The following is a 26,469-nucleotide window of genomic DNA, read 5'->3' as shown; positions in this document are numbered from 1 at the left end:
TACGGGGGATCCACCATGAGGGCCCCAAGTTCCGAGACCCGTCTCGCGGACGTGATGGCCACCAGGAAAGTGGTTTTCCAGGAGAGGTAGAGAAGGGAGCAAGTTGCTAACAGTTCAAAAGGAGGGGACATGAGTCTGGCAAGAACCAGGTTAAGATCCCATGTAGGGGCAGGGCGCCGTACTTGAGGGTAGAGGCGCTCTAAGCCCTTAAGGGGTTCACCATCGGATGAGAAAACACCGAGCAGCCATCCTCCCCGGGTGGAATGTAGAGATGGCCGCCAAATGGACCCTCAGAGATGATACCGCCAGGCCTTCTTGTTTGAGGGACCAGAGGTAATCCAAGATGTTGGATATGGAGACCTCGGCAGGACGGAAGTTCCGCTCCACGCACCAGCACACGAAACGCTTCCACTTGGCCAAATACGTCGCTCTAGTGGAAGGCTTCCTGCTACCCAGGAGCACCTGTTGCACTGGGGTGGAGCAACGCAGCTCAGACTGGGTCAGCCACGCAGGAACCATGCCATGAGGTGGAGCGACTGAAGGTCCGGGTGACGGAGCTTGCTGTGGTCGTGGGTGATCAGATCCAGGTGAAGAGGCAGGGGAACAGGGTCGGCTATGGATAGGTCTAGCAACATGGTGTACCAGTGCTGTCGAGGCCATGCTGGAGCTATCATGATCAAGCAGGCTTTGTCCCTGCGTACTTTCAGTAGGACCTTGTGGACGAGCGGAAATGGTGGAAAGGCGTAGAGCATGTGCGTCGTCCACGGCACAAGGAAGGCGTCCGCCACTGAACCTGGTGAGAGGTCTTGAAAGGAGCAGAACGTCTGGCATTTCCTGTTCCCGTGAGATGCAAAGAGGTCTATCCAGGGAAACTCCCACTTCCGGAAGAGCGAAAGAGCAATGTCCGGGCAAAGGGACCATTCGTGGGAAAGGAAGAATCTGCTGCGGTGATCCGCCAGCTTGTTCCAAACTCCCGGGAGAAAGGACGCGTTGAGGTGTATAGAATGGGCTATGCAGAAGTCCCATAGTCGTAAGGTTTCTTGACACAGGGGTGAAGACCTCGTGCCACCCTGCTTGTTTATATAGTGCATGGCCGTTGTGTTGTCGGTGAATACTGACACATAACGGCCCTGTAAGTGTTGTCGGAACGTCTGACAAGCGAGGCGGACCGCTCTCAGCTCCCGGACGTTGATGTGGAGGTCCAGCTCGTGAGATGACCAACGGCCTTGGGTGCATAGGTGCCTGAGGTGAGCCCCCCAACCGAGGGATGATGCGTCCGTTGTCAGGGATGCCAAGGGCTGGGGCGGATGGAATGGGAGCCCCGCACACACCATGTAGGGATCCAGCCACCACTGGAAGGAGTCTAGGACGGTCGAGGGAATGGTGACAACCATGTCCATAGGATCCCTGGCTGGACAGTATTGCGAGCTGAGCCAGGACTGGAGGGGCCGTAGGCACAGTCTTGCGTAGTTTGTTACAAACGTGCGGGCTGCCATGTGGCCCAAGAGAGCGAGGCAAGTGCGTACCGAAGTCAACGGCGCCGTTTGCAGCCTCTGGATGATGACCGTCATAGCCTGGAACCGTGGCAGTGGTAGGCAGGCTTTGGCAAGAGTCGAGTCCAGGGTGGCACCAATAAACTCTATCCTCTGAGTGGGGATTAGAGTCGATTTTTCCACATTGATCATTAGACCTAGATATAGGAAAAGGTTCTTGACAATGCGGACGTGACTGAGGACTTGCGTCTCGGAGGTCCCGTGGATAAGCCAGTCTAGATACGGAAACACGTGTATCCGACTGCGGCGAAGGTGGGCGGTGACTACAGCCAGACATTTGGTGAATACTCTTGGGGCTGTAGAGAGGCCGAACGGGAGGACCGCGAACTGAAAACGTTGCCGGTTGACCACGAACCAGAGGGACCTCCTGTGAAGTGGGAAGATGGCTATGTGGAAGTAGGCATCTTGCATGTCGAGAGCGGCGTACCAGTCTCCAGGATCCAGGGATTGCATAATGGTCCCCAGGGATACCATACGGAACTTCAACTTTACCATGTATCTGTTGAGTTCCCCGCAGATTGAGGATTAGTCTGAGACCTCCCTTCGCCTTGGGGATTAGGAAGTAGCGGGAATAAAACCCCTTGCCCCGCTCGTGCTCCAGTACCTCCTCTATGGCTCCTTTAGCGAGGAGCATTTGCACCTCCTATAGGAGGAGTTGCTCGTGAGAGGGGTCCCTGAAGAGGGACGAGGGTGGGGGGTGGAAGGGGGAGTTTGAAATAAATTGTAGGTGGTATCCAAGTTCCAACGTGCGTAGGACCCAACGATCTGATGTTAGCTGGGACCACGCAGGGAGGAAAAAGGAAAGCCGGTTGGAAAAGGGCTGGGACGGATCCTTTAAAGAAACTGGTACAACGCCCTCGGGCGCACCTTCAAAAGGAAGGCTTTGGCCCAGAAGAAGGCTTGGAGGAGCTTTGGTTCTGGCCCCCTTGGTTGCCCAATTGTCTTCGGCGGCCGTTTCTGCGCCATCTGGCGAAGTCTTACCTCTGCTGGGATTGAGGGTAAGGGCGGTGCTGTTGGGGTCGGAAGGGCCTGCGCTGAGTTACTGGCGTGTGCATCCCTAACGAGCGCATAATGACCCTCTTGTCTTTTAGGTTCTGCAGCCTAGGGTCAATTTTTTCCAAAAACAGCCCTTGGCCCTCAAATGGAAGGCCCTGAATAGTGTGCTGGAGCTCCGGGGGGAGGCCGGAGACCTGCAGTCACGAGATATGGCGCATAGTCACGCCAGAGTCCTGGCGGCCGAGTCTGCAGCGTCCAGGGAAGCCTGGAGGGAAATTCTCACGACCTTTTTCCCCTCATCGAGTATCGCCGAGAACTCCTGTCGCGTGTCCTGCGGAAGCAGCTCCTTACACTTGTCCGCTGCCACCCAGGTGTTGTAGCTATAGCGGCTAAGGAGGGCTTGCTGGTTGGACACACGGAGCTGGAGGGCCCCCGCAGAGTACACTTTTCGCCCGAGCAAGTCCTTACGCCTCGCGTCCTTCGATTTAGGGGCTGGGGCCTGCTGGCCATGGCGCTCCCTCTCGTTAACCAACAGGACGATGAGGGAGCAAGGAGGAGGATGTACGTATAGATATTCATAACCCTTTGAGGGCACCATGTATTTGCGCTCTACCCCTCACGCAGCGGGCGGAACAGAGGCCAGAGACTGCCAGATCATAGTGGCATTGGCTTGTATGGTCTTAATAAATGGGAGGGAGACTCTAGTGGGGGCATCTGATGACAATATGTCCACCACTGGGTCTTGGACCTCCGGGACCTCCTCGACTTTCCAGTTCACGTTCCGTGCAACATGCCTGAGGAGGTCCTGGTGGCCCTTGAGGTCAATTGGAGGAGGTTCCAGCTACAGCCTCGTCAGGGGAGGATGAAGAGGAGAGACCTGGAACGAGCGGGTCTGATGAGGGCTCCGCCTGGTGGATCGTGTCCGTCTCCCTGGGGAGCTCAGAGCCCTGAGGCTGGGTCAGCCCTTCCTCCATAGGAGGAGGGGGAGGACGGGTAATCGTGGCCTCCGGTACCCTGTGCTCTGAGGCCAACGAGCGCGGTGGACCTGGGAGAGGACCTTGGGCCTGATGGTACGCCCAAGGCGTCCAGAATCCCCACTGCTGCGGTCCATGATCTTGAGGCTGGGGCTCGCTGAACAAGGCAGCAGGCACGTCGGTGTCTGGGGCGTATGCACTATCCGCCTGAGAAGACACGGACGGCTGTCGGCACGGCCATGGAGGAGCCGAACGAGGCTAGTAAGAGTCCCTCACTCCCGTCGTTGGAGATCTCCTTGGTGCCGGGGATCAGTACCGGGAATCGTATCGGTGCCGAGACCGGGACCTGCAACCAGCGCGGTGCCGGGAGGTCGACCTGGATCTCGAGCATCTGCGGCGGGACCGGCTGCGAGAGTCTCGGTGCCGGGAGCGGTGCCTAGAGCCGGAGTGGTATCGAGAGTACCGACCGGGACGAGAGGTGGATCTGTGCCGCCAGTACGACCAGTGCCGCCTGGGAGAGCGGTGCCGGGACTGCGAGCGGTGTCGAGATCGGGACCGTCCATGAGACCTTGCGCAGTGCCGGGACCTGGATTGAGACCAGTGCCGGCTCGTCGACTCCAGCGAAGGAGGCCTCATAGCGGCAGGCTTGCCTCTGGAATGCAGAACCCTCACCGGCGGTGCTGGGGGTTGAGGCAGGGCAGACTCAGTCATCGCAATAAGGTCCCTGGCCGAGGAGAATGTCTCCGGTGTGGAGGGGACCGTCAGCTCGACCACGGGTCTCACCGGGGACCTCTCTTGGACTGGACTCGACAGCCCTCTCAGGACCGGAGTCGACGGTACCACGGTCGTCGGTGCCGCAGCAGGGGTAGGTGCCGGGCGATCAGAACAAGTCTGCACCGAAGGTATGGAAGAAGCTGAAGGCCTTCGGTCAGATCCCTGCACCGGAGGAGGCCGGTGCCAAGGTGTCTTGGCGGAGCCGGCGCGGTCCAGTGCCGGAGGAGCGCTGTCAGTGCTCAGTGCTGAGGACGGAGGGTTAAGGGCTGCCTCCATAAGAGTTTTTAAGCGAAAGTCCCTCTCCTTTTTAGTCCACGGCTTAAAGGCCTTGCAAATGCGGCACTTGTTGGAGATGTGCGAGTCCCCGAGGCACTTTAGGCAAGAGTCGTGGGGATCGCTCGTGGGCATCGGCTTCTTACAGGCCGAGCACAGTTTAAACCCTAGTGAACCGGGCATGGGCCCGGCACCGGGTGCGGGGAAGGGCTAGAGCCCAAACCCCGCTAAACTATGTACAACAACTAACTAACAACTATAAAACTAATTGCACTATGGACTAAGTCAACTATATACAATAAGTGAACGAAGAGAAGCTAGGGAAGTGGAGAACAGCTAAGCCACGCTCCACTGTTCCAACGACTGACACAGGCGGTAAGAAGGAACTGAGGAGCAGTCTGGTCGGCAGGGGTACATATCCAGCGCCATAGCGGCGCCACTCCAGGGGGCGACCTGCCAACCCACCGGAATTGCTAGGGTAAAAATCTTCCAACGAGCGTGCACGCGCGGCGCGCACACCTAACTGGAATGGATATGAGCAATCACTCGAAGAAGAACAAAGTGCATTCATCAGGTTCCTTGAGCTCCATGCCACCATTGTTCAGGGAGGTCTGTTGTTATCTGGAGATGGTAGCTGTGCTTCTGAAAATATGAAGTCTGTGGATTTCATGTAGCCTCTAGCTAGTCTATTCTACATATGATTTTATACTGCCCTCATCACTGTAGTATCTGAGCACCATCCAGCAATATATTAAATGTCATGACTAACATCTGTCATGTGTGGTTTGTTCTTTTTGTCATCCTCTCCTCAGGGATGAAATTATGTGTGTAGTGTAGTTGTTTTAGAAGGTGTTTTCTTCTGTTTTTTGTACATGTTGCTGTGTATTTATGCTAGAGAAGGCAAGGTAGAAGATGTGCACGTTGCACTTGGAGCAGAAGGTGGTGAGGTTTGTGATGGTTTTAGTTCCTGTGGGAGTTCATTCCTGTCTTAGACAAGCCCTTGAGAAAATTCTGTTGCCTGCAACCACACGTTTTACCTTGTGGTGTAAAGTTACGTTATGCCTGAGGAGAAGTGTCAACGCTGTTTTTTCATCTGGGAGTTTTAGGCACTATTGTAGATATGTTGGGCCCAGGCCATTGAAGATAAGGATCAAGACCTTGAACTTGACTCTGTGTTCTATAGGAATCCAGTGTAGAGCATGGTGGACAGGTTTGATATGCTCACAGTAGCCATGTTGATGAGATGTGCTGCAGCTCTAGCTGTTTTATTTTGTTTTGTTTTTTGTTCATAGTATGTTAGAGCAATATGCTAACAGGGTCATCCTTCTCCAACCTAGTTTTAAACATGTCAAGCGACAGTAATCACTTCCTTTAAGAGAATATTCATCAGTCTTACAGATTTCCCTATTAGAAAGATTTCCTGATAATTTACATACATTTTCTTTTGTTTAGTGCTATCCCTTATTCATATTTTGGGTTGTCCAAGAGGGTATAACTGATAACTTTTCCTCATTGATGTACATATGCTTCAGATACTTATAGACAATTAGCATGTCTTGTATGCACATACATACACTTCTAGTCCTTGATATGGATATTTAATTTTTAGTCTTTCCTAATAAATCAATCCCTCCAGCCCATTAATTACAATGATTGATTTTCTCTGAATTCCCTTCAGTTTATTTATAGCTTTCTTCCATTAAGTTGTCCAGAAGTAAAGGCAGTTCATTTCATTTGAATGCTCTGAAAGATGTCCTTCAAACCAAGGAAATACACAAAAGTTCAGATAATTTGGTTGTTAAAGGTAAAACAAGACACTACACTTAGCAATGGTAAAACACCTATATGACAAATTAGGCTAGGATGCATTGGTGCGTGGAGTGCCTTCAATCAGAGTAAGTGAATTCAAGCTTGAGAAGTATCAGAAAAAGCATGTATAGAAAAGCTCCTTGAACACTTGCCTCTTGTTAAATGAGGATATTTGAAAATCCTGAGATGCTGTATGTTGATGGTTAGTTCCTGATGAACCACCACTCAGCTATCGGGACAGTATGTGTGTGGTGGGTTTGCTGCTGTTCGTTGTCAGGTCCGTGAGTGGAGCAAATGTGGGCCTAGACTCTGCCTATTGAAGCACTAAAACAATTGAATGAAATTTAAAAAATGTATATCATTTCCTATCCTCATCTTCGGTTGAGGATGGGGAGATAAGAACCCAAGTCAGGTAACTCTTTTCCTTCTTATGCACAGTTATGTTCTCTTCTAACCTCTAGGTGGCAACCACGCCAAGCCTTGTGACAAGCAGTGCAGCTACTACTCTGACTGTCAACCCTGTGCTCCCTCTAACTAGTGCTACTGTCACTAGTCTGTCAGTCACAGGTAAGATACAACCCAAGCTGCATCAGCACAGCAGGTTTTTCAGAAAACCCCTGCAGTCAGGGATAACCAATTCAGATAATAGCATGGAAGTCCAGTGGATTACTGGTGGCGTCTACATATCAAACAGATAAAGATTTTAAGGTGAACAATCTTTTGAGATTTTTGATGTTCCTGTGTTGCAGTCTAAAATCTCTTTAGAGAACTGGCTCTTGGATTTGCTGTATTCTTGTAAGACATGTTGTGTAGGAGTCTCAGATGCCATAACCTGCCTAGCTGAAAGTGAAAAATAGAGTACAAAAGGAGTGCTTTGTGGGGAGCAAAGGATTCTCTGGGAACTCGCAAAGATAGCTTAGGTATACAAATGCAAAGAAACAATATGGAGGATTTCCCTTCTTGCTGCCCAGATACTCATTTGACTTCAGTCTGATTTCCTTCCTCTCATCTCACTCTCATGTTACCCTTTTAAACATTTTTAATTAAAAAGCAATTCAGTACTGATGGAAAACTCTGGACTGACAGTCCTAGAAAGTGAAGGCCTCTGTTTTGCCACTGAAATGACTATGTGGGCAACTGCTGTGCAAGCTTCCCTTACACTGCCCTGCCAATGTGCCTCAGTCCTACGTTGGAGTAATTCATTTTTCATGGCTGTTCAGTCTGGCCTCTCTGCTGAGACTGGCACCCCGTGGTGTCCTAGAAGCGAAAGGCACTCCCATTACCAACCTGAGCCACCCAGCCTCCTCCTGAAGAGACAATTGTGATCTGAGATCCACACTCACTAGTCCCCCTCTCTTGAATTCACTGTGCCCTTCAGTCCCACAGTGAGATGTCTGTCTCACTTCCTATTTCCTGTGCTGACCAGTCCAGCTGGTAGAAGTTTCTGTTCAGGCATGCCTGTGCTTTGAACTGTTCTAACTGGAATCCTCCTTCCAGGCACAACAGAAACCACCTCCAACAACACAGCAACCGTGATCTCTACAGCACCTCCAGCTTCCTCAGCAGTGACTTCACCCTCTCTGAGTCCTTCCCCTTCTGCCTCAGCCTCCACTTCCGAGGCATCCAGTGCCAGTGAGACCAGCACAACACAGACAACCTCTACTCCCTTGTCCTCCCCTCTTGGGACCAGCCAGGTGATGGTGACAGCATCAGGGTTGCAAACAGCGGCAGCAGCTGCACTACAAGGCGCTGCACAGTTGCCTGCAAATGCAAGTCTCGCTGCCATGGCTGCTGCAGCTGGACTAAACCCAGGCTTGATGGCACCCTCACAGTTTGCAGCTGGGTAAGGCTTGTCTTTGCATTTTAGATGATAAATGAAGAAAATAGCAATGCTTGGAATTATTTGCATGGGCTCTATTCATCATGATTTTTTAATACTGTGTTTTGCACTTCAGCATCTTTCACCTACACTTCTCAAAGGGTTTACAAATACTAATGGATTAAGCCCTGCAACACCCCTATAGGGATGTTAGCCCCATTTTGTAGATGAGGAAGCTGAAAGGTTTAGTGACTTGATCAGTCATACATTAAGTCAGTGACCGAGCTGGGTGTAGAGCCAAGGAGCTCTGACTAGTGGTTACAGCAATGAAACAGTAAACTACACTACCCATGCTCCTAACTTTAAATTGAATTGGCGTCTTAGAGTCCCTTCATTCCCCTGTGTTCAGTTCTGTTCCTTTGGACCCAGAGCAAGATGGAGAACATCTGAATATTTATTGGAAATCATTCTGTTGATGCTGTGTGACTAAAAAAATATTGCTGTAAATGCCTTGTAGTTCTTTCAATTTCTCTTTATTCTCATTTCCTTCCAATAGCTCTCTAAAGAGTTGCAGTGTCCCAAGAAGTCACTTTGAGTGTAATTCACAGCAGTAATACACTACAATCTGTGCTTTTGGGGTGCCTGTTCTTCAGGCTTGTTGTTAAGCACAGTGTTGTAAGGCAGTTGTGAAGGGTTTATCCAAGACCACATTGTGGTATGAGAGAAATTAAAATACTACAGGCAAGGCTTTTTTTTAAATCAGACCCTTGAATTCTACCTTCTTTCTCTGTATGATGGTCTCTGAATAGTAACACAACCTCCCTTGATCTATCTCCTGTCCTGTTTTCTTGGTATCACAGAGGTGCCTTACTCAGTCTCAATCCAGGGACGCTAGGCGGTGCTCTCAGCCCAGCTCTGATGAGCAACAGTACGCTGGCAACTATTCAAGGTTAGTAAAATTCCTTTTAATATATAACTGATTTTGTTACTTGTGTGTTTTACTCACCAAAAAAATAGAGGCAACATTCCTGAACCCCAACATTCAGTAGTCAGGGACAGAAGCTTTACAAAGATGGCACAGAGATTTTTTTTAGAATTGTGAATGGTAAGATACAAAGTTGGGAGGCAGGTTAGGACAGTATACAATCTCAGGGATTTGATGGTGACGTTAAGGAAGAATGTGGTGCAGGGAGTGCCTGGGCGCTGCATTAGTTTTGCTCCTCTCCCTCAGTGGACGTGGAGGGACAATTTTAACAAGCTGTTTAGAGATCTACTTTTTACAGCTCATTTAGCAGATGCTTTAGTATAGTTGCCTTGATCAAGGCCAATAGCAGAGGAATTCAGAGAACAAGAAACCTGAACACACAGATCCAAGATCAAGACTTTCAAAATGTGTATCTAAAGTTCTTAATTAGGAGCTATAAATCCGTAAAATAAGGAATTAATTCCTTATTTAAATGTCTAAGTGAGTGGCCTGATTTTTTTTTTGGTGTGTGGAGCATCCAGCAATTTCCATTGACTTTACTGAGAACCATTTGGATACTCATCACCTCTGAAAATCAGGCAATTTATTTATAAACTAAATGTAGCTATTCAGTTAAAAAAAAAATCTTGTCCCAAGTGCACAAAGAGCAGAGAAAAATATGTTATTTTGAGGGAGATTTCATGGCAAATTGAACTCTGGGTAGATTTGTGAGGTAGTTTGTAACTATTAAAGAGCATCAAAATTTAAAAATGCTTTTCTCAAACAAGTTAAGTAACCTTCATATTGTAAAAACAACGAGGAGTCCTTGTGGCACCTTAGAGAATAACAAATTTATTTGAGCATAAGCTTTCATGGGCTAGACCCCACTTCATCAGATGCATGGAGTGGAACATACAGGAGCAGGTATAAATACATGAAACGATGAGAGTTGCCTTACCAAGTGTGAGGTCAGTCTAATGAGACAATTGAATTAACAGCAGAATACTAAGGGAGGAAAGATAACTTTTGAAGTGGTAATGAGTGGTCCATTTCAAACAGTTGACAAAAAGTTGCAAGTAATCAGGGGGGAGCGGGGGCGGAATTAGTATTAGGGAAAATAGGTTTAGGTTTTGTAATGACCCAACCACTCCCAGTCTTTATTCAGGCCTAATCTGATGGTGTCCAGTTTGCAAATTAATTTCAGTTCTGCAGTTTCACGTTGGTGGTGTTTTTGAATTTTTTTTGTTGAAGAATTGTCACTTTTAGATCTGTTACTGAGTGACCAGAGAGATTGAAGTGTTCTCCTGCTGGCTTTTGAATGTTATGATTCCTGATATCAGATTTATGTCCATTTATTCTTTTGCGTAGAGACTGTCTGATTTGGCCAATGTACATAGCAGAGGGGCATTGCTGGCACATGATGGCATATATCACATTGATAGATGTGCAGGTGAACGAGCCCCTAACGGTGTGGCTGATGTGATTAGGTCCTATGATGGTGTCCCTTGAATAGATATGTGGACAGAGTTGGCACCAGGATTTGTTGCAGGGTTTGGTTCCTGGGTTGGTGTTTTTGTTGTGTGGTGTGTAGTTGCTGGTAAGTATTTGCTTCAGGTTGGGGGGCTGTCTGTAAGCGAGGACTGGCCTGTCTCCCAAGGTCTGTGAGAGTGAGGGATCATCCTTCAGGATAGGTTTTAGAACTTTGATGGTGCGCTGGAGGGGGCTGTAGGTGACGGCTAGTGGCGTTCTGTTACTTTCTTTGTTTGGCCTGTCTTGTAGTAGGTGACTTCTTGGGTACCCTTGTTGCTCTGTCAATGCGTTTCTTCACTTCACCAGGTGAGTATTGTAATTTTAAGAATGCTTGATAGGGATCCTGTAGGTGTTTGTCTCTATCTGAGGGATCAGAGCAAATGCGGTTGTATCTTAGAGCTTGGCTGTAGACAATGGATCGTGTGATGTCATCTGGATGAAAGCTGGAAGCATGTAGGTAATTAAAGCCATCAGTAGGTTTCCGTTATAGGATGGTGTTTATCTGACCATCGCTTATTATCCCTGTAGTGCCTAGGAAGTGGACCTCTTGTGTGGACTGGTCCAGCCTGAAGTTGATGGTGGGTTGGAAATAGTTGAAATCTTGGTGGAATTCCTCAAGGGCCGCCTTCCTTTGGGTCCAGATGATGATGTCATCAATGTAGTGCAAGTAGAGTAGGGGTGGGAGGGGACGAGAGCTGAGGAAGCATTGTTCTAAATCAACCATAAAAATGTTGGCATACTATGGGGCCATGCAGGTACCTATAGCAGTCCCACTAGCTTGAAGGTATAAATTGTCCCCAAATCTGAAATAGTTGTGGATGAGGACAAAGTCACAAATTTCAGCCACTAGGTTTGCTATGATGGTATCAGGGATGCTATTCCTGATGGCTTGTAGTCCATCTTTGTGTGGAATGTTGGTGTAGAGGGCTTCCACATCTATAGTGACTAGGATGGTGTTTTCAGGAAGATCACCAATGGATTGTAGTTTCCTCAGGAAGTCAGTGGTGTCTCGAAGATAGCTGGTATTGCTGGTAGCATAGGGCCTGAGGAGAGTCTACATAGCCAGGTAATCCTGCAATCAGGGTGCCAATGCCTGAGATGATGGGGCGTCCAGGGTTACCCAGTTTATGGATTTTGGGTAGCAGATAGAATACCCCTGGCTGGGGCTCTAGGGGTGTGTCAGTGTAGATTTGTTCCTTTGCTGCTTTAGGGAGTTTCTTGAGCACACAGTGTAGTTTCTTTGGTAATCCTCAGTGGGGTCAGAGGGTAATAGCCTGTAGAATGTGGGGTCAGAGTGTTGTCTAGCAGCCTCTTGTTCGTATTCCAACCTATTCATGATGACTGCAGCACCCCCTTTGTCAACCTTTTTTGTTATGATGTCAGAGTTGTTTCTGAGGCTGTGGATTGCGTTGTTCTGCATAGCTGAGGTTATGGGGCAAGTGATGTTGCTTTTCTTCAATTTCAGCTCGTGCATGTCGGCGGAAGCACTCCATGTAGAAATACTGTAGTGGCTCCCATTCTGTGTGAATATGTGTTACACCCCTTTTCGCTTCTAGGTTCCTTGAATAGGCCTTTCTCTTGCCAATAGGATAGAGCAATGTGTCTCTACCAAGGTCCTGATCCAAAGCACATTGAAGTCAATGGAAAGACCCCCTTCAGTTTCAGCTGGTTTTGGATCAGTCCCTTAGAGCCATTTCAATTTCTGCAAAATCTTATCCAGTGCTCTCAGGGAGGTTTTTCTGTATAAGTACTGGTCCTGTTATAGGGTGACAGAACAGTGGAGGGCAGTTTCACTGGTGCCAGACATTTCACCCTGTGCTGATGCTTTGAGTACATTCAGATGGGAAATTCTGAGAACAATCAGGTGACTCATGCTCAGGTTTATATTTTTAAGATTTGATAGTATCCAGCAAGATGCCTTTAATTTTTATTCTAGATAGGAACTTTATTTTTATATTTTTACAAAAATTAGAAACAGCTTTTGCTTAGCTTCAGCTGCTCAGCCTTTGCCAGCCAAAATCCAACTGCAGCTGATCTGGGTAGTGTGAAGTGATGCTCCAAAGACATCTGGTACCACATGGTTGAATTATGCCACATGCTTGAGCAGTTACTTAGGCCTGGTCTACACTACGCGTTTAAATCGTATTTATCAGCATTAAACTGATTTAACCCTGCACCCGTCCACACAACGAGGCCCTTTATATCGATATAAAGGGCTCTTTAAACTGATTTCTATACTCCTCCCCGACGAGAGGAGTAGCGCTGAAATCAGTATTGCCATGTCGGATTAGAGTTAGTGTGGCCACAAATCAACAGTATTGTCCTCCGGGCGGTATCCCACAGTGCACCACTGTGACCGCTCTGGAAAGCAGTCTGAACTCGGATGCTCTGGCCAGGTAGACAGGAAAAGCCCCACGAACTTTTGAATTTCATTTCCTGTTTGCCCAGCATGGAGCTCTGATCAGCACGCGTGGCGATGCAGTCCCAAATCCAAAAAGAGCTCCAGCATGGACCGTACGGGAGATACTGGATCTGAACGCTGTATGGGAAGACAAATCTATCACAGCTCCGTTATAAAGACGAAATGCCAAAGCATTTGAAAAAATCTCCAGGCTATGATACAGAGCCCACAGCACAGTGCTGTGTGACAAGCATAACAGAAGGCCAAAGAATCAAATGGATGCTCATGGAGGGAGGGAGGGGGTACTAAGGACTCCAGCTGTCCACAGTCCCCAGAGTCTCCGAAAAGCATTTGCATTCTTGGCTAAGCTCCCAATGCCTGTAGGGTCAAACACATTGTCCAGGGTGTTTCAGGGTATATCTCGTCAATTTACCCCCCCCCTTCTCCCCCCCGTGAAAGAAAAGGGAAAAAAATTGTTTCTTGACTTTTTTCAATGTCACCGTATGTCTACTGCATGCTGCTGGTAGACGCAGTGCTGCAGCACTGAACAGCAGCATCCTCTCCCCTCCCCTCCCATCCGGCAGACGGTACAGTACAGAATGACTGATAGCCGTCCTCATCATCCTGTGAGTGCTCCTGGCTGGCCTCGGTAAAAATAGGAATGACTCCCGGTCATTCACGGCAGATGGTACAGAACGGCTGGTAACCGTCCTCCTCATTGCAACTGGGGGCTGAGCTCCATTAGTCCCCTCCCTTCATGTCTAAAGAAAAGGTTCTGTACTCCCTGGACTATCATAGCAGCGGGAGGCTGGGCTCCTCTCCCCCGCCACCGTTTAATGTCCTGCCTGGACTATCATAGCAGCTGGAGGCTGCCTCCCCCCATTTTATCTCACTAAAAAGTCAGTGTTTCTTATTCCTGCATTCTTTATTACTTCATCACACAACTGGGGGGACACTGCAACGGTAGCCCAGGAGGGTTGGGGGAGGAGGGAAGCAACGGGTGGGGTTGTTGCAGGGGCACCCCCTAGAATGGCATGCAGCTCATCATTTCTGCAAGATCTGACATGGAGCGGCTGTGCTCTCTGGTTCTCTGGTACGCTGGTTCTCTAGTACACTTGCCTCATATTCTGGGCAAAACTGACTCTATTTTTAGATAAAACATAAAGGAGAGAATGACCCAGGGAGTCATTCCCATTTTTGTCTTTGCGCCCCCGGCCAACCTCAGCGAGGGCCAGCCAGGAGCACCGATGACAGCAGCAGACGGTACAGAACGACTGATAACCATCGTCTCATCGCCAATTTACAGTGGCATGGCAGACGGTACAATAGGGATGGTAACTGTCTCTGCTACCTTGCCAAGGCAAAGGAATGCTGCTGTGTAGCACTGCAGTACTGCCTCTGTCAGCAGCATCCAGTACACATACGGTGACAGTGACAAAAGGCAAAACGGACTCCATGGTTGCCATGCTATGGCGTCTGCCAGGGCAATCCAGGGAAAAAGGGCGCGAAATGATTGTCTGCCGTTGCTTTCACGGAGGAAGGAATGAGTAACGACATTTACCCAGAGTCACCCACGACACTGTTTTTGCACCATCATGCATTGGGATTTCAACCCAGAATTCCAGTGGGCGGGGGAGACTGCGGGAACTATGGAATAGCTACGGGATAGCCATCCACAGTGCAACGCTCCAGAAATCGACGCTAGCCTCAGTACGTGGACGCACACTGCCGAATTATTGTGCTTTGTGTGACCACATGTGCTCGACTTTATACAATCTATTTTACAAAACGGTTTATGTAAAATCGGAATAATCATGTAGTGTAGACATGCCCTAAGCTGCATGAGGCTGACAACAAACAGTTACTGTAGAACAGATCCTGGCTTTTCAGAAGCAGATAAAAGCAGTTTTTTGCAGATAGTTTGAAAATGAGTTAGGATTATACACTCTATAAGGCATTAAAATATTTCATAACATCTATTCTTTTTTTTATGTGACATATCTTGTTAAAAACAAACTCTGGATTACTTTTATGTAGAGAAATGTGTTAGGGAGATATAGGTAAAAATGAATAGCAAAAAACTTCTTTTCGACCCTTCTCTATTCTTTGAGATTGTGAGAGGATCGTCTCTCTTACGTGCTTAGTTCTGCCAGCTCGATAATGCCAAATCCCATTTTCAACTGATTTGTGAATCTTTTTTTGTTGGGTTGAAGCAAGAGGAAGGAATCTTTAGTCGTGGAAAGAAGGTTACGCTCATAGGAGGGAAAACTAAAGTTCTGTTGCACTTTGCTGCATTGCTCTGTGCTGTTAATGCTAATGTTCTCTTCCCTGCACTTTTCTCCCTTTTTAGCTCTTGCATCTGGTGGTTCTCTTCCAATAACATCACTGGATGCAACTGGGAACTTAGTGTTTGCCAATGCTGGAGGTACTCCTAACATCGTCACTGCCCCATTGTTCCTGAACCCTCAGAACCTTTCTCTGCTCACCAGCAACCCAGTTAGCTTGGTCTCTGCAGCTGCCGCCTCCGCAGGGGCCTCTGGACCAGTCGCCAGCCTTCATGCCACCTCCACCTCAGCTGAGTCCATCCAGAACTCTCTCTTCACAGTGGCCTCTGCCAGTGGGGCCACTTCCACCACCACTACTGCCTCCAAGGCACAGTGAGCCAGGCTGAGCTGTGCTACCACCAGCCTGTTTCACTCTGCAGTGGGATTGGCTGCCAGCTGGGTTTATAAACTGAAAAATGTGATCGGCTTCCTCTCGCCATGTTGCTGGGGACAAGGGAGAGAGACGGAAAATATAAAAACAAAACAGGAAGGATTTAAAGCTGGGACAGACATTTGCCTAATTTTATAATAAACACTGTCTTTTCAGGATCACTTCATGGATCGGAGAGCTTTCTAACCAAAAATGTAAAAAAACAAAAAACAAAAAAAACAAAAAAAAAAGTGAAAGGACTACTTATCATTTTCAGCAGTCACGACAAGTTAAGGTGGGTTATCAACTCAAACATAGGAAGGGGATTTCTTAGTTCTTTTGGTCTAAATATCTTTTTTTTGTTTTTAATTATCATTTTATAGGTCTGTTGTACAGGCCGTTATGTCATACAAGGTGTTTATAATCGTATCAATCGTGTTGGGGGTTCCTTTCTTAACTGGTACAATTTAGGCAGGCCTGTATTACTGGTGTATCTCTATTATTATTATGGTTGTTGTTATTATTATTATTATTATTTTTATATATATGGTTTGGACGCATTTGTCTTTGCTCCTGGATTGTTTTCAGTGAGCTCCCACACCATGAGGAGGGAGGAGAGAGAGAGGGGAACATAAGGAGGCTTTCTGTCCTAATCTCCTGGGAGCTTTCCTCAGTTTCCTCATCCTTGAACTTGTTTTACAGAGACTTATACAGAGGTATCAAGAGAGATCATTTTCACCACTTTTGCAGGAATCTCGGTGTAGAGGCAGCAAGTTGTGTGCAAACCTCCAGGCTAGTCTGTGCTTTTTGTGGTGAGGGAAGTAGAGATAACTTCTATACTGCAGCTCTCCTTCACCCAACTACTTAGGCTAAAAAGCCAAAATTTGCTCTAAATTGCATGTGCATTGCTTGTATTGACTTCAGAGAGCAGGATTTGGCACTTAGAGCCCAGACTATTTCAGACACCTGTTTTGGTGGTTCTACTGTATTGTTAGGATTTTGCCCCTTTAAAAAAAAAAAAAATTCCTAGAAATGCAAAGTTACCTGAGGACACCAATATCAGTAATATCTAAAGGCATCCACAGTCCAAGCTTCCTGCCAACTAAGTTGGTACAGGATTTTGAAAGGTGAAACTGGCTTCTCTAATCAAAGGAATATTCCTTTGCATGTTTTTTGTTGTGTACAGGGAGCTGCATTGGAACAGTTTTCCATTGTTAAGTGCTTCTATCTATAGGGATAGATGTCAGGTCTATTGGGACAGAAGTTGCTGCCAATTTCATGCCAACACAACCGTAAGAAAGCACTGTTGGCTTCCTTGCGCCTTTGTTCTGTTTGAAATATCTTGTAGGTTTCTTCACCACCACCTTCCTTGGTGGTTTGGAAATAGGAGACAGTGACCAATCAGCTGGAATTGTCCATCCTGATGTGGGAAATAGCACCAATCTAGTCAACACTGGGACTTTGCACACATCTTGGTGTTCTCATGTGGTCTCTGAAGAGTGATGTTGCTACCTTGATCAAAATGGCAGTAAGCATCTTGGACTAGAGACTCAGTGTTGGCTTGCTGACATAGCTGTGTTTCCCGGGTTGTTTCCAGTCCACATAGCAAGGAGCATTTGAGAACAGAGAGCTTATGAGAACGGATGAGGAAGAATAGTGGGTTTCCAGAGGTTAGTGATGTATATTCTTTAATATATCAATCGAGTATTTGAACCAAAAAGATTTCTGAAGAGAAGACTGGATTGCTGCAATGCAGTTCACTTTGAACTTTTCATTCCTGTTGGATTTAAAAGTTTCTGCCATGTGTTTAAAACACATTTACACTCAGCTAGGAAGGGTGTCACAAGCAAACCCTCTGGATTTGGTTTGGTTTTTTTGGAGGGGGATGGGGATGTCACCAGGGAGTTTCAGGATAGCAAGTTTATGCAGCAGTTCTGTTCACTTTTGCTGATCATCAGGAGGGATCTTGGAATCTCTCACCACCTGAGATCAATAAGACAGGAACTTAAACCCAACATACACTTTTGGGTCTGTGACCCAAGTGTGTGGGATTTATATTTATACTCAAATGGCAGAAACTCTTATCTCTTCTTCCCCTCATGTTTTTCTCTGTTCATGTCTGACTCTCTCTCCATCTTCCTGTTTCACAGATTATTTAAAATAATTATCCATGAGATTTCAAAACTAGTGAACTGCAAGCAGGGAAACTAACAAATGTCCGTCCACCATTTTTAATGTGTTCTTTGATTTTTTTTGTTTTGTTTTTTAAAACTAAGCTTGAACCAAAGTCAATTTCTAGCAAGCTGCTGTACTAATGGACTAGTTTGTATAAGTGCAGTTCAGACGCAGAGAGGCGATAGATGCTACTGACAATTTCTTTTTCATTTGTCTTGTTTTTTATTAATTTTATATAAAAGTTGCTGCTTGTTTTAATCTTTTTTAGGGGGGGATTGATAATTTGTATATCCTTGGGGCAGACTCTTAACTTGATTTTTTTTAAATAGGTTTTTTGTTTGTTTGTTTTTGTTTGTTTGGTATGTACATAGAATGGCAATGTCAGGTGATTACTAATCCAAGTGGTCCCCCAATTCTCCACCCTACCAGTTAAATAAATCTAAATATTCTGGTGTGACTGAAGTCTCTGTGACTTCAGTCTGTGCAGAAGATTTTAGGGCTATAAATAATATAGAATATAAATTGCCCATAGTGTAACAGCTCTGGAGCAGTAAAAGGTATAGATGGGTATGATTCAAGGAGGGAGAAGTGGAAGAGGAGATGCTGGTTACCCACTATGTTGGTCTAGAGGCCATAGCATTGACTGTAGTTTCGACCAAAGGAAATATCAGTCCCATGGGACTTGTAGTCAGCCAAGTAAGGGGGCAGGAAACGCTGAAGCTACAGTGCTTGCACTTGGGTCTGAAAATTCCCAGTCACCTTCAGACACTCGTAAAAGTAAAATTTACCAAGAGCCTTTTTGTTAAAGGGCATTTGGATGATATCCTCTCCACTGTATCCTCTGTTTTCTGATGGATCTGAGACTGTGGGGTGCATCCTGTGCATTTATCTAGGAAATACAAAGAATGTGGGCCTTAAATCAGCATCAGAACCTCTCTCCACAGTTCAAAGGGGCTGTACCGTCAGTTGTCTGGATGATTTTTAACTTACCATTCTTGTTGGTTTGTGGTTGAGAGGGGGGTGTGATACATACATATCTGGAACACTAATGCAGCTTGGATGGTTATTTATTATAAACAGATTGATTTTTCCTGATTCCTTTTTCATTGGTCACATGGCTTTGGTGTGAGCACCTTAAATTCTCCCTCCCTCATCCTCTGCTACCCAATCACCCTCTAAGGGGCCCAGACTCCAGAGAGCTTCTTAGTGGTCTTTTCTGAAAGAAACTGGAAACTTTAAGTAGCCACATGTCCAGGGAGGTTTGGCTGAAATGCTCTTCTTTTTGCCCTGGGGAACTGGCAGTAGATTATCATATCCTACCACACCCTCCACTTCCCCCCCCCCCCTTGGCTCAAGACTAGTATGTTTTTATTTCCTGTCATAAGGTGTCAATGTCTGATTGTAGCCCTTTTGTTCAGTCGATCTGCCTAGACCCTGCTCTTCACTGGTAGTCTTGTTTCCTCTTGTGAACGTTGGTCACCTCTACTATTTTAGTTAAAGGAGAGAGGAGAACCACCCACAGATGAGGTTGCAGCGGCATTATATTTGCCTAGTAAGACTATGCATGCACACTCTTTCAGAACTTGAGATGGATGAATGATCGGGTATTGGAATGTAGTGGAAATTGCTGTTTTAAACCTTAATCATGACTGCAACAGAAACTGAAGTGTCTACAAGGAGATTCAGTAGTGATTGGTGATATATGGACTTTGAGAATTAGAGACTGAAGATTTAAGGATTGGAGTGGAAAAGTATTGTCCCACAGATTCAAAAATTAGCCAACAGCGGCTGAGGGCATTATTTTGCAGTTGAGGTCACTTTTTCACCCCAAAGGACAATAGTTGACTCTTTATAATCCAAAAATACAAGTCAGTATAAATGTCTTAGCAAAAATGGTTTTCTTTTGCCCAAAAATGTCATAGTCCTTGTCTTAAATCCATCACTGAGTGAACAAACTGTTCCTTTGTTGTTTTATGGGATTATCTCTGAGATTTTTGAATTCAATAGAATTTCACACACAGATAACTAAATTGAAATAAAATCAAATCAGGCTTTGTTGGCCAGGGCTAGAAGAAATTCCTTAAAGCCCTTGTACATGGAAGGGAAAATTGCAAGTTATGTAGTGCATCTTTCTCTACCACAGCTCCATAAAACTACATATATGTAGGTGTCTGGCTTGTTTTCTCATTTCCAAGCATATCTCATGGTAGGTAAAAGCTAGTGGGACAGACCAATTCACTTTATCATCTCCAAGGACAATTAGGATCTGTATATTAGGCCTGAGGAGGGACATATGTATGAAGAAACACAAGAAATAAACACCTTCCCGAAAAAGATATGGAGAAGGGGAAACACACGAATGTTTCTTCAGGAAAAAGTCTTAAAAGGTGGTGGTCATGTGAATTTTGGTAGAGAACTCATTCAGGTTTGGTTCAGACAAATCTGACCCACCCAGTTGATCTCTGCCCCAGTAGTTAGGGGATGAAAGATTCATGTGCTGTTCATACACATGCACATACTCACCCTTAGATGGAGTCTCCTGACAAATGTGAATTTTGTGAGGAATCCTAAGCCAGTTAAAGTATTAGTTTCTTTACTGACTTGTTACCTAGTGTATATGCAGGAATGGTACATATAATATGCATGTGTGTGTATGTTCATGTGTGTATGTATACACATGCCCTATACCAGTTAGTACTGAGATATACTCCTTATATAAGAAAAATCCTGGTTTATAATAATTTTGTATCGTACTCAGAGCCTAAGTACAATATAGTTTACATGTAAAAAATTGTTTTAATTGGGAGACTCTTGACAACACATCATTGCCCCAGACCTACTCAAACAAATCCTCTACCTTCAATAAGTAAAGTCATACAAATTAATTAAAAGCCATATCAGACCCCAAAAACCACTTTGCCATGAAGCCCATAACACTTGCGCTCTGATGGACTATCAGTGGGAATACAATGGAAAGTAGAGGATCCTCATATGAAAATGCTCTGCTGGTACTACTGGACATCTGTGTTCAAGTCACTAATAAAACCATCCACCAGATTTTAACAGTTGTGATAGAGCCCAGAAATGGAGACATTCTCTTCACTAATTTGAATTGCATACCCTTGTAGGCTTCAAAAATTGCAGTTTTAAATTTCATCTGGAAGTGAACTGGCTGTTACGGCCATAATGGAGAGATTTCTAAAGAAAACATGCAGGATGTGTGTAATATATATGTTAACTTACTTGGAAATGCATTTCATCATTTGTTACCCCTTTTGGGAAACAAATCTTGATATTAATCTCAACAGAAGTAGGAACCAATATATGAGCTCATGTTATAATGGCCTTCCATTTGTGTTGATTGAGCATTCCACTGCCCCTCCACTCTCATCCCTTTCTTGATCTTCTTCCCCGTACAGCGTGGGAGGAGGTTATTTTAGTCTATAGATTAAATGAAAACAAAATGTAACTTGGATCTATTGGTGGTGTCTTTCCAATGGACTTCTTAAACATCAAAGTAACTTGGGCAACTTAAAAAAATAAAAGAGGAATAAGAGACTCTCCTTGTGCTCAGGGGGCAACAGAGGAGTGTGTCTGTTACCAAAACAACTTGAGAGAATTCTCCCTGCACATCAGTAACAATGATTAGGTCAGTGATAGTGATTTCCTGTTTACTGCTACTATTATCACTGAAGAGTTAGATTTTTGTTGTTCCTCTGTTGGTTTAAGTAGAATGTACCCAGCAGTCCACTGGAGCAGATTTCATTTTTCCTCCTGATTGAGGTGTTGAAAGTGCAGAAGTGCTAAGTCCTGTGTGAAGCATATTCTTGGAGTAGAGTAACTAACATTCAATAAAACAAAGACCATTTTTTTCATAAAAGAACAGAACATCTTTGCTCCATTGTAGCTGGAGCCATGTAATGGAGGCACAATTAAAACTACTTCTAATTTACCTTAATTGTCAACACCTAATATTTTACTAAATAAAATTGTTCTCTTTCCAATTTGAAACCTTACTTTACAAAATTGTCCGAAAGGAGCTCTTTTTGTAATGGAAATAGAGGCTTTGGGACAGACTAACTACTACATCAGATCCTAGCTATTGATGACATTTGGTTAACAAAATTGCATTTCCAATTATCTTATGGTTATTCTTTGGGCAAAATCCAAAATGTAAACTCTTAACATGTCCATTTAGCTGTATTAGAGCCAGTTAAACTGAATTCTACTGTCTTGAGGAAGAATAGGATTATCTTAAGTTTGTATCTGTGTGTGTGTCTACACACACACGTATATATTGAAAATAAATTTAGTTCTGTCTTATATACTCTCTCTTATAGATTGGACATTATCAAAGGAGGAATCTGACTGGTGGATGAATACATCCATTATATAGTTATTTATCTCTAACCAGCCTTCTCTGGGTCTGTTAGCCAGTTGTTACAAAAATATGACTCAGAAAGTTGTTAAACAATTCACAGTTCAGGAAGTTCAGTTGCACTGGTTCTGCTCCTGAGAGGAATTAAAATCAACTCCCACTGATGTCAGTAGGAGTCTCCCTTGCCTCCAGTGGGAGTTGAATCAGATCATGGAGTGCCTTAGGCACTTGACAATGGATCTCCTGTCTTACAGAGCATTTCACGTGCATATGTCCTTGGTACAGCCACCCTTCTTTGTGTGTATTGTTAAGATACAGGCATTGCACGTGGATATAGTGTCATCTGCTCCTTTTTCTAATCTAATGCAAATCTGTTGTTTGTATGACTCATGATTTGCAAATTATGTTCAGTATCTTATGTATTGCCACCCATTCAGAATAGGATCAGATTCCATAAACCTAAAAGCAGTTTACGTCAAAGAGCATTGGAAGGAATGAAATGTGTATACACGTGCATGCACCCATATAACTATACACACAGACAGTACAATATAAAAACATGATTGTTCTCTTCTGACTTTCATCCTCAACGAGGAGGATAAATGGACTAATTACCGCTTCCTGTGTGACTCTATCCTGTCTATGATTAAGGTGGTAATAGAGTTGAGCCTTCATGTATTCTTCCTGTCAGTTCGGTATGTACACACATTCCTACTTTCATCCCTAGTCAGTACAATTCAGATGTCAATCTGATTGCATACTTGTACTAATCCAACTCTGTCCTCCTTTTTCTTTCTCTCATATGCATACCCATACTATGAATGAACAGACTACTTTTTCATTCATTCCCTTGGGACTCCATCTGGAGGGTTTTAGAGACTGCAGTGGAACTACAGATAGTTTTGTCCTTGGGGAGGAGAAAGTATTTGGTTTGACAGAATAGATTGGTGTGGTCAGGTATGTCAAACACATCAGATATGGCTTTTCTGACTAAATTTCTGTTCATGGAGCATTTCCTGGGCTTTATGCCAATACTTCCTGCAAAGCATACTTTGCTTGGGTGAATCTCCTTGGGAGACATTTCAGTTCCTGTCCCTGAATAAGTGGAGGGTCCCCAACTGGAATAATCTGGGTCCCACTCCTTCAGTAAGAGGTAGCACCACAGAGCTGTGAGAACAATGCTTGTGGGTAGCAGCTGGCTTCTGGCACCTTCATAAAATACCTCAGCATAGCTTAGCATTGTCACATAACTGGTTTTAAACTGAAAAATCAGAAGAGAAAAACAAACTTTATAAATAGTGGAGATAATTCTAGCTGTAGAGTTTAGTTGAACTGATGTTTGTTATGATTAATAAACAAGATTATGCTGTATGTATTTGAGATCCTGTTGATAGGTTACAACTTTATAGGGTTGGGTGGGGGTGGGTGGATGTTGGGTGGGGACGGAGCAAAGGGAGTTGACTCTGTTAGAAGGAAAATGTTGCTCATGAATTTTTTTCCTTGTATCTGTCTTGCCAAAGGAAACATTTTGTTGCTCCTGGGTTTGGGATTGTTGTTTGGTTGGTTTATCTGTGGTCTAATCTGCAGCACAGCACAGCACATGATGGCATGCAGGTTACTGATTGGGTGGCTGTTCAGGGTCCTTTAGGTGCACACATGCTTTCCCCTCCCTCCCTGCCTTTTCCTTATGAATAGTAAGGGCCCTTGTAGGGATCTAAAGATTAGGCAAGGTGTATATTGGGAGCTTGGGGGAGAGGAGATGGATATATTGGGTCAGATTCAGCCCAGGTATAAATCCATTTTAGCCAGTGGTGTTGCACCAGGGCTGAATTGGGGCCATGGCATTTAAGTTTGGGAAAGAGAGAAGAGTTGTTGCATCTTAATCTAACTGAGAGAGAAAAAATGAAACAGGTTCCTTTTATCCCCCTTGTCTTGTTACCGAATGTAGTGCTTGATAATAGGTGGAAAACTTTTTAAACACTTCCTTTTCTAATAGCAATGCTAATCCTGTCTAGACCAAAAACTACTAAAGAAAAACCAAACTGAGAAGTGAAAGCTAACCTGCTTCTAACACCTGGCGGGTGTACCTGAAAGGATCGAAATACTGTGAGTCAGTCTGGGGGGAGGGCAGTTTGGGGAGGAGGAAGGTGCATTCCTCTCATGGTGTTTGTCTTGGCTTTGGGGTGGGACTACTGGGGGAAGTGGTGATGACTTGGGAGGGATTCCTAGCCTCTTCCATCCTGACTTCAAGGCATCCCTTCCATTGTTCTAACTTCCCGGCGGGAGGAGGTGAGTGAGTGGTTGTGTGGATCTAAAGAGCTGAATTTCCCAGGAGCTCAGAGCTCCATTGGAATGGGGGAATTTCCAATGGCTTGGTAGGGAACCAAAGGCACTGATGAGTCGTCAGCTCTGCTGTTGTCAGAGCAGATAAGAGGAAAAGCTGGGCCTTTTTCGTGTTTTGGGTAGATGTCCCTTTCTGTAAGGATCTTGTCTCCTATGGGTGTTGCCACCTTTTTGTGCACAGGGATGTTTTGGCTCTGTGAGGACAAACTGCATATGGGGATTGCTCAATGCAGCAACCTAGGTCTCAGCTACTGCTGGAAATAGGAAAAACTGTTTCTTCCCTTCAAATATGGAAGCAGTGGTACCAAGGTCAGAGTCCCTTCCAACATCTTGCATGTGTTGTCTTTCTCTTCTAAAGATGGGGGACCCAGGAAACTCCTTTCTTTACTCCCCAAAATAGCCATGTACATTGTCATATATTGTGCTATTGGGTTGAGTTGTTTTATCAGTGAACCTGGAGAACCCTTGTGAAGAAAGGGAAAGGGTGGAAAATAGACGAATTGTCCAGCTACTCTTCCTCCGGAAACCAATCGGGTTGCAGAACGTCACTGAAAGCTTTACTAATAGAATTGTTGTTCTGACATTATGTAAAAGTGGTATTAATATTGTGTGACTTTTCAAAGAGCTAGATAGATTTATAGGTAGGTAATAGGGTTATTGAAGAAATGACTTCTCAATTATAAGAGCACTTGGAACAAAAGATGTGGAAAACAAGGTGTGCTTTAAGGTAAACAAATCTGAGGAAGGAAATGAAACAACCTGGGCAAGGGTAAGGAGGGTGATGATATCCTTTGGGATTCCTTAGTGCTACTGAGTTGCTCTGCCCCAGGACTGGAGCACCCCCTCTGCCTTATTTCATCTCTCTACCAAACAAGACATTGTCAAATAGCTCAGGCCAAAAATGTAATTTACCCTAAAATTGTTCTAATCTGCTGGGGAATTTTTCCCTCCAGAGTTTTATATAGATGATAAAATAATGTTTAATCCTCCACTCTGTCCCCAAGAACTAACCTCTTCCTTCTCCTTCCCCAAAATTCTCTAATATTGTTGGACCCACTAAAATTATGTATTGCCCCCTGCTGATTTTTGTAGCAGCATCTAGTTAACAAACATTGTTCTCTGTTCTGTGTTAATGTTATGGATGGTGCTGGCATGCTAAGGTGCTATAGAAATCCTAAGTTATTAAACAAAGAGGATCCTGTTTTGGCTCCATCCAGGACACTGAAAACTATTTATGCCAAGTCATAAACCATGGAAATCTCACAGCCCCCTTCAGAAATGAAAGCTCTTATAAAAATCAAATACAACACCCTTGATAGTGTCCTTCAAAACAAGGCAGTTTAGATAAAAATCAGTCCTTCCTCATGGTCTCCCTCACTGTGTTGGTCCTGGTGCTGCCTTTGCACAAGTGAGCTGAAGGATGAAATCTCAGCAAGCTGAGACACCTATGCAGACTCATCGCCCAGCTCTGCTACCTTCTGAGAACTGGGAGCAGGATTGGCCCCTCATTTGCAACAGGGAGAGGAAAGGGGCACTGCAGAACTGCCCGTCATTGGTTTGGAGTAATGTGAATAGGGCAGTTCTGGTGGGGGGGCAAGTGCTGATCACCTCGGAGAGCATCATGTGCCCACTGTCTATCAGAAGGATCAGTGCAGTAGCCATCCCCAGGCCTGCCAGTGCTGCTGTTGTTCCATTTCCTTCCTCTGCAGTAGTGTCTAAGGCTAGGTGTGAGTAGGTGTGGGGTGTTTATCCGCCACAGGTACAGGAGCTGTCGTATACCTCATTT

At 45.3% G+C, this 26,469-nt stretch overlaps 1 protein-coding gene across 2 annotated transcripts in view; it reads left to right on the top strand.

Moving 5' to 3' along the window:
* The window catches only part of POU2F1 (POU class 2 homeobox 1), a 216,109-nt gene extending 192,355 nt beyond the window's left edge, over nt 1–23,754 (top strand). For both annotated transcript variants that reach the window (XM_050958002.1, XM_050957992.1), the window contains exons 13-16: nt 6,841–6,946; nt 7,877–8,222; nt 9,059–9,147; nt 15,444–23,754. In XM_050958002.1, the coding sequence (XP_050813959.1) occupies nt 6,841–6,946; nt 7,877–8,222; nt 9,059–9,147; nt 15,444–15,754 (852 nt within the window). In that variant the 3' untranslated portion in view covers nt 15,755–23,754. The remainder of the gene's footprint in view (nt 1–6,840; nt 6,947–7,876; nt 8,223–9,058; nt 9,148–15,443) is intronic.
* The last annotated feature ends 2,715 nt before the right edge of the window (nt 23,755–26,469 follow it).

This window comes from Gopherus flavomarginatus, chromosome 1, assembly GCF_025201925.1.
Source record: "Gopherus flavomarginatus isolate rGopFla2 chromosome 1, rGopFla2.mat.asm, whole genome shotgun sequence".
In the NCBI taxonomy this organism is placed as follows: Eukaryota; Metazoa; Chordata; order Testudines; family Testudinidae; genus Gopherus; species Gopherus flavomarginatus.
Note: the sequence above shows the minus strand (reverse complement) of the source record. Positions and strands in the feature narration are given on the sequence as shown.